Source organism: Zingiber officinale, chromosome 7B (assembly GCF_018446385.1).
Source record: "Zingiber officinale cultivar Zhangliang chromosome 7B, Zo_v1.1, whole genome shotgun sequence".
NCBI lineage: Eukaryota > Viridiplantae > Streptophyta > Magnoliopsida > Zingiberales > Zingiberaceae > Zingiber > Zingiber officinale.
In genome coordinates this window covers 83,504,911-83,518,630 of record NC_055999.1, presented here as the reverse complement: position 1 = coordinate 83,518,630, position 13,720 = coordinate 83,504,911, and the positions used below count along the sequence as shown (strand labels likewise).

Genomic DNA, 13,720 nt, shown 5'->3' with positions numbered 1-13,720 from the left:
GGACTCCACGCCCGGATGCGAGCTGTATGCATGCTGGATGCATACCAAGGCTACCATCAAGTGTCGCTCGCCCAAGAAGACCAAGAGAATGTCAGCTTTATCATGGCGGACGGCACCTACTGCAACAATGTAATGTCATTCGGGCTGAAGAACGCGGGAGCCACCCACTAGCGTCTGATGAACAAGGTCTTCAGGGAGCAGATCGGATGCAACTTGGAAGTGTACGTGGACGATATACTTATCAAGTCCTTCCAGGCAGCCGATCTCTACGCGAACATGGAGGAGACCTTCCAAACGTTGAGAAGGTATGACGTCAAACTTAACCCTCAGAAGTGTCTGTTCGGGGTAAAAGGCGGGCGCTTCCTGGGCTACATTGTGACCGAGCGGGGTATAGAGGCGAACCCCAGCAAGATAAAGGCATTGCAGGACATGCCGCCTCCCAGAAATCTCCGTGAAGTACAGCGACTCACCGGTCGGATAACGGCGTTGTCAAGGTTCATTTCTAAGACCGCCGACCGGAGCCTGCCATTTTTTAAGATTCTCCGTAAAGCCACTAAGTTCCAATGGGATGAGGAGTGCGATCGGGCATTTGAGGAATTGAAGACTTATCTGAATTCCGTACCCGTGTTGGCGAAACCAGCCGAAGGTGAGCCGCTCCGCATTTATTTATCTTCAACTGAGCATGCTGTGGGCTCAGCATTAGTAAGGCCGAGCGGGGAGAAACAGTCAGTGTACTTTTTAAGCCATATCTTAAAAGATGCTGAGTTTCGCTACACCGGTTTTGAGAAGTTGGCTTTCGCCTTGGTACTCGCCGCTCGTAGGTTGCGCCCTTACTTTTTGGCGCACACCATTGTTGTGATGGCAAATAGCCCGCTCGCAAGGGTACTCCTGAACCCTGAAGCATCCGGACGGCTCATCAAGTGGACAACGGAGCTTAGCGAATTCGACATCCAATATCAACCCCGCTCGGCGATCAAAGCGCAGTCCTTGGCAGATTTCGTGACCAAAGTACAAAAGCCCGAGCCCGAAGCTACATGGAAAATATATGTGGACGGATTGTCCACACGGCTCGGAAGCAGAATTGGGATCATGCTACTGTCGCCTCAGGGAGAGCGGATGCATTTATCCGCCCGGCTAGATTATCGGGCAACCAATAATGAGGCAGAATACGAAGCCCTCATAGCCGGATTGCAAACTGCACGGCATGTTGGAGCCAGTCGGGTCGTGATCCACTCGGATTCCCAGCTTGCCGCTCAGCAACTCATGGGTGTTTTTGAGATAAACAACGCAAGACTCAAATTGTACGCAGAGGCCTTTGAGAAACTCAAGACCGACTTCACCGAGGTAGTGGTCCAGAAGATACCTCGAGCGGAGAACCAGGCGACAGATGAATTAGCCAAGCTAGCAAGCTCAATATCGTCGATCGTCATCCAGCAACCAATCGAGCAAGTATCCTTGATAGTACATGTAGATCGGATGGAAGGCCTCACGTTCCAGAGCGATTGGAGAACGACCATCATGGAGTTTCTAAGTTCAGGGGCCACGCCATCCGATCGGGATGAAGCTCAGTTACTAAGAAGGAGAGTCGGCCGGTTCACGCTCATTGGACAACAACTTTACAAAAAGGCGTTCTCCCGACCTCTGCTGAAGTGCGTCAGCTCGGAAGACGCCGAGTACATTCTCCAGGAGGTACATCAAGGATCGTACGGAGGTCATCCGGGCGGCCGGTCTTTGGCTTGGAAGATCCTATTGGCCGGATACTTCTGGCCAACGCTACACAAGGACGCCGCTCGGACCGTCGCAACGTGTCTTTCCTGTCAGAAGTACCACAGTTTCTCGCATAAGCCGGCGGAAGAAATGAAAGTGTCCATAGTGTCTTGCCCATTCGACCAGTGGGGCATGGACATCGTAGGGCCCTTCCCTATGGCGACCGGGCAATGAAAGTTTCTATTGGTGGCAGTAGATTACTTCTCCAAGTGGGTGGAGGCTGAGCCATTGGCCAAGATAACCGAGCACATGGTCAAGAAATTCATCTGGCAAAACATCATCTGTCGGTTCGGCATTCCGCGTCGGCTCGTGTCGGACAACGGGCGACAGTTCGTCAGAAATCAGCTCGAGGAATGGTGCAAGGGGTATGACATTGAGCAGCACTTCACGTCAGTGGCGTATCCCCAAAGCAATGGTCAAGCCGAAGTAGCCAACCGGGAGATACTCCGAATTCTTCGGGCTCGGCTCGACCACATGGGAGGAAGCTGAGTGGACGAGCTGCCAGGAGTCTTATGGGCCATCCGCACAACCCCTAAAGAGGTAATGGGAGTAACACCTTTCCTTCTGGTGTATGGAGGCGAGGCGGTCGTCCCAGTCGAAGTCAGCGTAGAGTCCGCCCGGATCCAGAGCTACGACGAAGATAATGCCGAGCGGAGGCAGCTAGAATTGGACTTGATCGACGAGGAGCGAGCCAAGGCGTCTGTCCGGCTGATGGCCTACAAGCAGAGAATGAAGCAGAACTACAACCGTCGCGTGGTTCCTCGAGCATTCTAGGTGGGCGACTTGGTCTGGAAGAAAGTCAAGCCGGTCCGGGACGTAGGCAAGTTGGAGGCTCCTTGGGCGGGACCGTTCAAAGTCATCGAGAAACTCCGATCAAGAGCTTATTACTTGGAAGATGAGGATGGACGAAGGCTAGAGAGGTCGTGGAGTGCAAACCACCTCCAGCCCTATCGGGCTGGATGACAGGTGCGCTGATGTAACATATTTTGAATATTTTGTTCAGATGTATTATTTGGTTGCAGGAATGAAAGCTATGAGAACAAAACAAAGGCATGATTCAGGCGCACAAAGCGGGTAGCAGAATGATGCCTTAAAGAGACCCTGTGTCGTTCGGCCGGAGGTATATTATCCGAGCTCAGTGCTCGATGGTGAAGACCCCGTGCCGTTCGGCCGGAGGTATATTATCCGAGTCATAGGCTCGACGACGAAGACCCCGTGTCGTTCGGCCGGGAGTATATTATCCGAGTCATAGGCTCGATGACGAAGACCCCGTGTCGTTCGGTCGGGCGTATATCATCTGAACTAAAAGCTCATTCCTGAAGATCGTTGAGCGGCGACGTTAAACTCTAGAGTCGGACCGGCTACTATAAATCTCCCGGCTTGAAGACCGTCGAGCGGCGACGTTAAACTCTAGAGTCGGACCGGCGACTATAAACCTCCCGGCTTGAAGACCGTCGAGCGGCGACGTTAAACTCTAGAGTCGGACCGGCGACTATAAACCTCCCGGCTTGAAGACCGTCGAGCGGCGACGTTAAACTCTAGAGTCGGACCAGCGACTATAAACCTCCCGGCTTGAAGACCGTCGAGCGGCGACGTTAAATTCTAGAGTCAGACCGGCGAATAAACCTTCCGGCTTGAAGACCGTCGAGTGGCGACGTTAAACTCTAGAGTCGGACCGGCGACTATAAATCTCCCGGCTTGAAGACCGTCGAGCGGCGACATTAAACTCTAGAGTCGGACCAGCGACTATAAACCCCCCGGCTTGAAGACCGTCGAGCGGCGACGTTAAACTCTAGAGTCGGACCGGCGACTATAAACCCCCCGGCTTGAAGACCGTCGAGCGGCGACGTTAAACTCTAGAGTCGGACCGACGACTATAAACCCCCTGGCCTGAAATACTATCGAGCTCCGACGTTAAACCCCATATAAGGCAGTGTTGCGTCGAATTACTTTAACGACGCATTGGCAGAGAGTCCATGAAAGAATGGAAATTCGTTGACCGATCGACGCGGTAAAGGAAAACATCGAAAAACTCATGGAAATCCACGGTAGGGTGGATGGTCGTTTTGCCGATCGGTGAGGCAAACAAAAACACTTAGAGCGAAAAGCTCATAGAAATCCCAGACAAGATGAATGGGCGTTTGATCGATCGGTAAAGCAAAGAGGTTAAGAAATTCCCTGCAGGTAAAAGGTCTAGTAACCGGTCGGCATAATAAAAAAGAACACGAAATAAGAAGATAACACAGCAAAAGTGGGCATTCATTTAATATTAGCGTTTAAGGGTTACAGATGCCACGCCGATCGGAATCATTCCTGAAAACACATTCACTCAAAATAATTAAAGATATGCTTGGGAATGGTTGTAAGTAGCGCCGCATGTTCCCGGGCGGGAATTTCTGCTGAAGTTGGGAGGAGACCCTTGGCCTTCAAGTAGTCCGACGTGGCGGTAATGGCCAGCTCAAAGGCCTCGGCCATCCGATTGCAAACCTTCTCAGCGAACTCGTCTGAGCGGATGTAGTTTTGCCTCAGCACGATGAACCAGCTCGGCTCAGCTTCTTGATATTCCTTGAAGGCAGCTTGGGAGGCTTCGAGAGACTCCTGCAAAGTCTTCAGTTCATCCTTATGTTTAATCGCCTCGGCCGAGCGGCTCGCCTTCTCGCCGGCTAGCTGCTCCATCAGCTCTTTGACCCGTTGCTCCAGGCCCCAAGCCTCGACGTTCTTCTTCTCCAGATCGGTGATAGCCGTCTTTTTCCGATCGGTGGCTAGGCTTATTTTCCGGTCCAGGGTCTTGACCTGTCGTTCGAGCTCGGCCAAAGTATGGGCCTGATCGGCCGTCTTCGTTCGCTCAGCCTCCAACGAGTCTTAGGTGTTCTTGAGCTCTTTCTGCAGCTCGGCATACGATGGACCCTGGGAGGGTGCGCCGCCCGAACTCCTTAGCCTCTTTAGCTCTTCGTCCACCATGGCCAGACGATTGGAGACAGCGATCTCCTCCACCCATCTCTGACATAAGCAAAATTATTAATAGCCGATCGGAAAGAATGCGTAAAGGACTTCAAAGAAAACACGCTTACCCCAGTGGCTTGCTGCATATGACTGTTGGCCAAGTTGCCGAGCGGGATCATCGCGACCCGAGTCCGAACATCGGCCCACATCTCGGCGAGGGGCTCCTTCATGGTGATCATATGCTCGGGCGCGGTCGGCCGAGCAGACTCCGGCAAAAGCTCCTCGGTTGGAAGGTGCAGAGTGGCCCTGATGGTGCGGCTTGGACCGGGAGAGGTATGAGCAGAGGCAGAAGGAGCAGAAGCCGGAGCGGAAAACTTGGATAGAATAGTTGAGCGCTGGACCCGATGGGGGGCAGGCGGGAGAGCGCTGACCGACATAGCCTCAATAGGGTTGACAGGCAGGTTTAGTTGTGACTGAGTCCGATCGGAGGATAATGCCTCCACCATCGGAGTTTTCCCCCGAGAATCGGATCCAGTCCGCTCGGATACGCGAACAGCCGAATTGGCCGAGCGAAGCGGTGTCTCCGTCCGACGCCTTTTTTGTCTGAGCGGGTGCTCATCTTCCTGGTCGGAGCCTTCTTCTTGCACGACTGGATCCCTGCGTGCGGTATCGCCTCCCGTCACCTCCACGGGAGAAGTCCGAGCGGCCGACTCCTCCGCATTCGTCTCGCTCACACCCTCGTGAGAGCCGACCGGAGTAATGCCTAATTGTTCCATCTCTTTGGCGGCTGCCGCCTCAAGCGCCTTAGCTTTTCTCTTCAAGATCCCTTGCATCACAGACTCCATGACGATATTTGCTGCAAAGGAAAAGGAAGAAAATCAGTTAGCACTCAAAGTACATGTACAAGTGAAATTCTTACCGAAGCTGCTCGGAAGTGGAGTGCGACTCGGACTCAGGCCGAATATGTACAGCACGCCTTCGGGCAGAAGCTTGTTGATATCTAACTTCAGACCGGCCAGCAGGTTCGCGGCCTCGAGATAGTCCGGTCGGGTCTTAAATCTTTTCAGCTCGGGAGAAGTAGGTGGTCCGACCTGCCACTTGGTTTGGAAGGGAGGCTGCTCGGGGAAACCAAGATAAAAGTAATACTTCTTCCAGTGTTTATTGGAGGAGGGGAGTTTATCAAAAAAGACAAGGCCGGGCTGAGCCTGGAATAGATAGGTGCCCATCTCGGACTGCTTGGGATAATAAAAAAAGTAAAAAATCTTCGGTCGGAGAGGGATGCGGTGTATCTTGAACAGTACCACCACTCCACACAAAAGTCGAAAAGTATTGAGAACTAATTGGTCGAGCGGAAGATCAAAGAAGTTGCAAACGTCGGTGAAGAAGGGATGAAGAGGAAATCGCAGACCGGCTGTGAATTGGTCGCAGAAAAAACAAACGGCTCCTCTCGGCGGCTTGTGTGGCCGAGCGATTGGAGAGGGTAGAAGAAGTTCGAAGTCAGATGGAATGTCAAAACCGTCAAGCAGGGCTTCGGCATCACGCCGATCAAAGCGAGATTTCATGGTAGTATACCAGGGACCTAAAGTGGGTTCTACGGGTCGGGATGAACTGGCCATTATCCGATCAGGCAAAAAGCAAAAGCTAAGGGAATAGAAAAGGACACAAGGCAGGGAGAAGATGGGAGAAACAATGACCAGAAGACGGGAACTCGACAAAGAAGACGAGGAAAATAGAGAGGAGAAGAGGAGGAACCTTACGAAGAAGCTGGGGATCGAAGAAAGGCGGCGGAGAATCGTCGGAAAACAGAGAAGTGGGGCCGCCGGAACACCGAAGCACCGAAGAGAGACGGAGGAACACGAAGGCAGAAATGCGGCGGAGGAAGGAGGCGACGACTTTATAAGGTCGGGCCCGATCAGCCTCGACCGTCCGATGCAGGTCACAGGAACTGAGGCCCCCATCGGGCCGTTCATTTCAAACCGCCGATGTCTAATCAGACACACCGTCGAGCCGTACGATGACGCCAACAGAGGCGCCACGTGGCATCATGTCATAAGGACGCATTTAATGAGCGCCATTACGGCATGCAGCGCGCGTGCTCGGTCTTAATGGAGAAGATTTGCACGAATCTCGAAGAGATCCGAAGGCATCAGCGAGGACCGTCGACGCGGCAGCAAAGCCAGCGCTCGGAATGGACCGAGCGGCCGCTTGAGGAACATTCCAAAGTGGGAGGGCGATGTCATTCAAGCCGACCGGCAGTCCAGTCAGTCGGACTTGCCGCCTCCTTCGACTAGACTTGAAGGGGAGGCATGTGATCCGGTGATAAGGACGGGAGACCCTCGTCGGCGGGGGGTCAACGGCACGTGGAGGTCAAAGGTCAAGATAGTCAACCCGGAAATCGGCCGATCGGACAACGCAGGCCTACCGACAGGGCCCCGCGAGCCGACCGACCGTGAATCCTCCGAACCGAATGAAAGACAACCCGACTAGGGGTCGGGTTTCCGATGCTCAAGGTAAAAAAGGTTTCAAGGGTCGAGCGGGCTGTCCGTTCGGCCGGTACACAAGGCAACACAGGCAGGAGCAGTCTCATTCGAGCATATGACCGATGAAGAAGTGATATGTCTGCCGAGTGGCAGATCCGCTCAGCCCCGGAACAGACAAGGAACGCAAGAGGACAAAGGAGACAGGGTATAACATCATCCTCGAGACACCTGCCGCCGACAAGCAGCAGAGTTGGCGGCCGAGCCGTACACAGAATCATACAGTGGAAGCTTCCACCGTCACATCCGGGATATGCTCGGACGATTGCGGAATGACGCCAGAGGTACTTTTCTGACACAGACTTGTTATGGTATGTTTGGGGAAGCATGCACACATCGAGAAACGTGCACGCGCTCCCCCGGGGTCCTATATAAAGACCCCAGACGTCGACGAAGGTATGCACATATCTCTACTGTAGCCTCGTTACTCTGCCTCTCTCGTTGCCTGACTTGAGCGTCGGAGGGCCGTCGCCGGGAAACCCCTCCCGGCTCGGTTTCCTTGCAGGTTCGTCGGAGGGCTACACCACCAGTCGGAGACAGCGGAGCGTGTCACGTCCCCAGCGTCAATCGACTCAGCACTCGGATAGGATCACCTCGAATACATTATAGCAACTACTAAGTAGCTTCTATACCATATAAATTTTAAATCTTAAACTCATCCTAAACATGTTGTAGCAATTATTAGTAGTTTCTATATGTTATAGAAGTTACCGGATAGCTACTACACTTTGTAGAAGTTACTCAATAGCTTTTGGGTCAAAGGATAATTTCTAGATAAAATTATGAGAGGACACCCATTTGATCCTTTTAGAAAAGGGATGCTCAACTAATGTTTCTCTTAATTTGGGGTATCCTTTTAATTTTTACCTAATTTTATTTTACCTTTGCATAGCACTTTTAAGAGAGAACTCGTTGATGGGAAGTAGAAATTCACTCATTGGTTCCTATATATTTAAGCAAGGCTTATTTATCTTACCTCGGCATGGTGAAACGGCAAAGTGCTTAACATGATACTCAAACTCATGTATTCACGATTTGAATTTTAATTATGATGTACTACAGAGAATTCTTCTTTAATGAAATGAAAAATCTAAGGCATTGACTGCTCGTACTTTCAAATTTACTCGATGGATAAATCAATTTTCAAATTTACTTAATGGACAAAACAAGAGGAAGACCGTCCACCTCCGGGACTAATTGTATGTGAACTTAAATACCTGGATTAATAAAAAAAAATATACTTATTTATCATGCTTAGACACCATAATATCATTCACTAGCATCTAAAGCATATTTTAGGTTGAATTTATCACCTTCTTAGATTGGGAATATGAGATATTTTTGACAATTTTTGAAACCACAACCTTAAAGTTTCATATTTGCCAAAACATATGCCAAATTTTTCATATTTATCAAAGGACATATTTTGCCAAAGGCGGTCAACCTGTCAAAAAGAGTCCAACTTTATGTTATTCAAATTTATTTAATAAAATAATTAAGTCAATCTAATATGAATTTAAAATCAATTAAATTATTGAAATGATTGTTAAAATTTAATTTGATTTTTTTTATTAGCTTGAACTTAGTTCAAATTTGATTTAAGCTTAATTCATATCAAAATTTCAATTTGAATTTGTTTAATTGTTAAAAATTTGTATATCTTTAAATTTATTTAGTTGGTCGTTTAAAGAACTTATTTGTCTATTTGTAAGTTTGATAAGAATATTATTAATAAATATAGTTCATTCATAAATATTATTCACTAATAATTTATAATTTTTTATTCATGAATATTAACGAATGCATGCATTTAAACTCGCTCATTTAATTAATGATGTGTATATTAAATAAATATAAATAAATTCTTATGAAGTAAAACATCAAATTTGATAATGAATATTTGATTTATTTACCATTCTATTTTCCCCCAAATGTAACGAGGAAAATACCTTTTTGTTCGAATCTGGTCTCCCAAATTGCAGACACACTAAATACTCTGTCGCCCAAATCATTAAAAAAAAAAAGTCAAATCTATTAAGGCATTTTAGCTAAAATATTTAATAGCTTAACGACTCAAAGTTACATAACATAATAAAATAGCATGAGAAGGCAAGCATGAATCCAATGGTAATAATTTAAGCTAATTGATGTATTTGATAATTCAGTTCAAGTTTCATTCTTTTTATTTGTTTATCGAGTAAATTTAAAGCATAGTTTATACATATTTAGAGACCCATCTTTAAAATATTCATGCCCCTAATGGGGTCCATTCAAGTATTTTAGTGATAATATATTGATGCCCAGATTATGGTTAAAGAGAGTTAATAGCATGGTTGAATAATAGAAAAATTACTGCCCCGTGACTTTTTCAGTTTATGGCTTCAAGTATTTTTTATTTTATTTTGATGATTAATGAAAAACTTGCTTAAGATCATACGAGTTACTGTTAAGATTAATCAACATAAATTAAATATCTAATACCAAACATGAAAAAAACAAAACTATTAGGAGACTAATCAATGGCGTAGCCAGCTTGAACAACTGCCCTGGGCTAAAAATGCTAAGCCCAGTAAAACTTAACCCAGCATAGCAAGGTTGAAGCTTAAAATTACTGGACATTGCTAGGCTGAACAACTGGCCTGGGCTAAAACTGCTGAGCCCAGTAAAACTTAGCCCAGCATAGCAAGGTTGAAGCCTAAAATTACTGGGCATTACTTGCTGGGTGAGGCCTAAAATTGCTAGGCATTGCTAGGCTTCACTGGGCTAGAACCCAGCAAAGCCCAGCCCTGACTACGCCTTTGAGACTAATAGAGATAAAATGGTGTCCATGTGTGATGCAATTTTGAACCGTTTTTAGCCATCATGGTGTTTTCGAAAAAGTAGCCCCAACGGCCTTAAAAAGCTCAAAATCATGGTTAAAGAATAAAAATATCATTAAAAAGGTAAAAGAATTAGTGCATATATTCTGTGCAGATGAACAAAGGACGACTTGTTTATAACACATCGAAGCTATCTCAACTCAAGTTTACTTCAACCCTAGAATTAGCACCACTTATCTGATTTTACCCCCTTTCGAGCCACCTGAAGTGCTTCCTTCAACCTCCTTAGCTTATAAATCACACTTAGTTGTAAATACACAAGTAGCCGAAGAGAATTTGCAGTTTGTACTAACCCATCATCGTTATTATGTCTTCGTAAAATATGCGAAACAGGAGTTATAAGAGAGACCTCAAACTAAGTGTACCGTGTAGATCAAGTTTGATTCCTTTGTTCAATCTTCCAAGAATTCTTAGCAGCTTCAGCAGATGAACTACCAGAATCGGCATTCCCATCTTTGGGCTCAGAGAAGAAAGGATCCCATTCATGTTCCCCGACTGCCCTCTGTTCTCCTTCCAACAAAGCATACTTCCAGCTGTTCTTCTCGACAAAATCTTTATCTTCTCTTCGGTCCGTTACATCCCTCTTTAACTTCATTACTTTGTCGATCATCGCCTGCACTGCCACATCGAATGCATCCTTCAATGTCTTCAGTTTAGACTGAGGATCTGCGTAGACAACTCTGGGTATGAGACTTATGACCTGCTCCCTCATTGCCTTGACATCATCAGGATGAACTTGCTTTAGCCTTTCTTCAATACTAGCATTCCTCTTTCTAATATCATCCTCAGGAATGAACACGGAGTAGGCCGAGAAGTTTCGCGGGAGATGCCAAGTGTATTGGACATATGCCGATCCGGGATGAAAGAAAACCGGTATGCAACCCGCCACGATCGAATCGAAAGCCGATCTCCTTGTATACGAATCGCCCTGCGGTTGCAAGCAGAACAGAGAGGTCTGGAACATCTGCATTATGCTGCTGGGGGAACGGCACTTGCTCTCCCCTAAGCCACACTCTAGCAATTTGCAAGCTTTGGAAGACCTACATTGCTCTATGATCTGCCCTCTGATTGAATTGGGGCTGCCGGGCCGAGGAGCTCCGGCGAAAGAGAATAGATGCTTCCTCTCCAGCTTCCTCATTCGGTCCTGCCAAGCAAACACATCGGCATCATTTGCAGGGTGGAAATATGTGGGATAAGGGATAGCGAAATCGTTGGCGTTCCAGGGGCTGGACTCCACCACCAGCATAGACATGTTCTTGGCCGCCGGCAAGAGCAGGAGCTTACTTCCCCAATCGGAGTCGGAATCCGTCTGCCTCCGGAAGTCCCAGGTGATCCTCCCCGCCACCAAGAAATGATCTCGACCGCCCATCACGCTCCACTCCGGCCGTTTCATCAGCCACTCGACCAAATCCAGCGACGAGGCATCCCTCGCCGAGGTGTTGTGCCCCCAGAGATAGCGCGAGATGTCGAAGCCGGCGTAGAACGGAACGAATATGGCGGCCGCGAGGGATGAGTCGTTGGTCAGGCACTCGTACTGCTTCATCCGGTTGTTGAAGATGACGTCCACGGCGAACTGGCTGGTCGCGTACCATCCGGTGTCGGAGAAGACGCCCTCGGCGTTCTCCAGCGGCGGCCCGAGGCCGGCGTTGGTGGTGAACTTGCACATGTCCATCCAAAGGCTCAGCTTCCTGCAGTCCCTGACCATGTCGTCGTTGAACCGCGGAGGGAGGTCGTGGACGTAGACGTACCGCCCGCCGCAGGGGTCGCTCTTGGTTGGTGGCGCTGAAGCAGCGCCGCTTGACGGCTCGGATTCAGGCGGCGGCGGAGGAGGTTCCGATCGAGATGAATGCGGCGCGAGCAGCTGACTGTCTTTCGAAACACCTTGTCGCTCTCGGGGATTGATCGAAATCGAGAAGAAGGAAAGGGATTGCTGGGGCGGATTGGACGTCCTCCGGCTGCTGAGCACATTGAAGTGGAAGCAAAAGATGAAAACCCAGAAGAAGACGCAGAGACCGGCGAGGAAGCACACCCGCGGTCGGTGGGGTTTGCCGCTCCCCTTCTCCATCTGCTTGTGATTCTCGACGCCGCCCGGTGGCCGCTAAAGCTTCTTGGGGCTATGAACCCTAATTTCTTCAGCACCACTGAAACAGCGAGCCACTACGAAATGAGACGCAGAACAAGATCATGAAATTCCCAAAATTCCATCTTTATGCCTCAAAATACAAAGTCTGAGCTGCAGACGCGGAAAAAAAAACAAATTTTCACAAGATTCGAGCAAGAGAGAGAGGACAGACGGATCTGGACGCCTCGAAACTAGCGGCCGAGGCCGAGGAGTCGACAAATCGGTAAGAAAATTATCAGAATATAGTCGGAGAAACCCACGCCGGAGAAGGCGGAAGAAGTTTCTCTTCGCCAACGACGTGGAGCAGAACCGAAATGAAGCAGGCCCGCCATTTAGGGGCGGCGCCCACCTTCTCCACCGGTCGTCTAGTTGGCCGGCTGCGTGCGACACCCACACGTGGAATAAACCTCACCGCGTGTCGGTGCCGTCGAGGGTAATGCTCGAAACCATTAATCCGCGTAGTGGAAAGCCGGTTGATTTTCACCATTATTCGGCCGTGCGACGAGGTGCATAGCCACGTGGCGCTAAGCGGGTAGGCGAGATCGAATCTAGCAGACAGCGCCGCGTTTCCCGCAGGATCCGGCGCATTTTTAAAAAAAAATTAATTCAAATGTGAGATCCGTAGTATCGTTTTCATTGAAATAATATTTTAATTTTAAAATTTTAAAACGACATCACATTCTATATTGTTATTATAGAAAAAAAATTATTCCATATTATTATAAAAAAATTAGTCAAAATTACTAGTTCGGACGGATGGTATCGGAGGTTACTTGAGCGGCCCGTTCTACCCTACTCGATTCGTTAAAACATCCATATTAATTATCCTAAATTAAATTTTTATTTTAAATTTTATATTTTATATTAAAAAAATATCCACATCAGTTATCTTACCCATTGCCTAAATATACATTTCATAAATAATAATTTTTTAAATTTAATAAATATATTCCATTCCCTAAATATTTAAATATTATTTCTCTCTCATCCTCTAATAATAAAAAAATTCCCTCTCCTCCGTCTCTCTCCTCCATCTAATAATATGGAGGAAAGATAAAAAAATAATAAAAAAATAAATATATGACAAATTATAGGGAAGCTGATGTATTATGTAGTGAAAAATGGATAGCTAAATTTAATAAAGTAGATTTATCTTAAATTTTAGATTTTGGATGAGGATTTTGATGTGGATACTCTAAGTTCTTTTTCTTGTACTCTTACTCTAATTCAGGTCACTCTCCAACATTTAAGTGGCGTTTGATTCTCTTTTAGAAATCGGAATGGGAATGAGTATAATAGTATTGTGGAATGAGAATGGATATAAGCTTGAGTAACATTCTAAAAAATAATGTTTGGTTAGTTGAATATTTTCAATTAGAATGAACATAAATTTTCTTTTCTACCCTTAAAGGAAAATAAGAGAAAAAATTAGATGAGAGAGAAAGTTGAATATAAGAGAAACATATGATGAG

General features: G+C 47.4%; 1 protein-coding gene across 3 annotated transcripts; it reads right to left on the bottom strand.

The window, feature by feature from the left end:
- Positions 1 to 10,159: 10,159 nt before the first annotated feature.
- LOC122006159 (xyloglucan galactosyltransferase KATAMARI1 homolog) lies at positions 10,160 to 12,696 on the bottom strand. 3 transcript variants are annotated; one of them, XM_042561540.1, is made up of 2 exons: positions 12,421 to 12,696; positions 10,160 to 12,283 (listed from the first exon to the last, which is right to left on the bottom strand). In XM_042561540.1, the coding sequence occupies exon 2, from the start codon at positions 12,189 to 12,191 to the stop codon at positions 10,500 to 10,502; it is 1,692 nt and encodes a 563-aa protein (XP_042417474.1). In that variant the 5' UTR covers positions 12,192 to 12,283; positions 12,421 to 12,696; the 3' UTR covers positions 10,160 to 10,499. The 3 variants fall into 3 exon arrangements, with proteins under 3 accessions (XP_042417474.1, XP_042417475.1, XP_042417476.1); XM_042561541.1 differs by having other exon boundaries at positions 10,160 to 12,267; XM_042561542.1 differs by having other exon boundaries at positions 10,160 to 12,267; positions 12,509 to 12,696.
- Between the last annotated feature and the right edge of the window lie 1,024 nt (positions 12,697 to 13,720).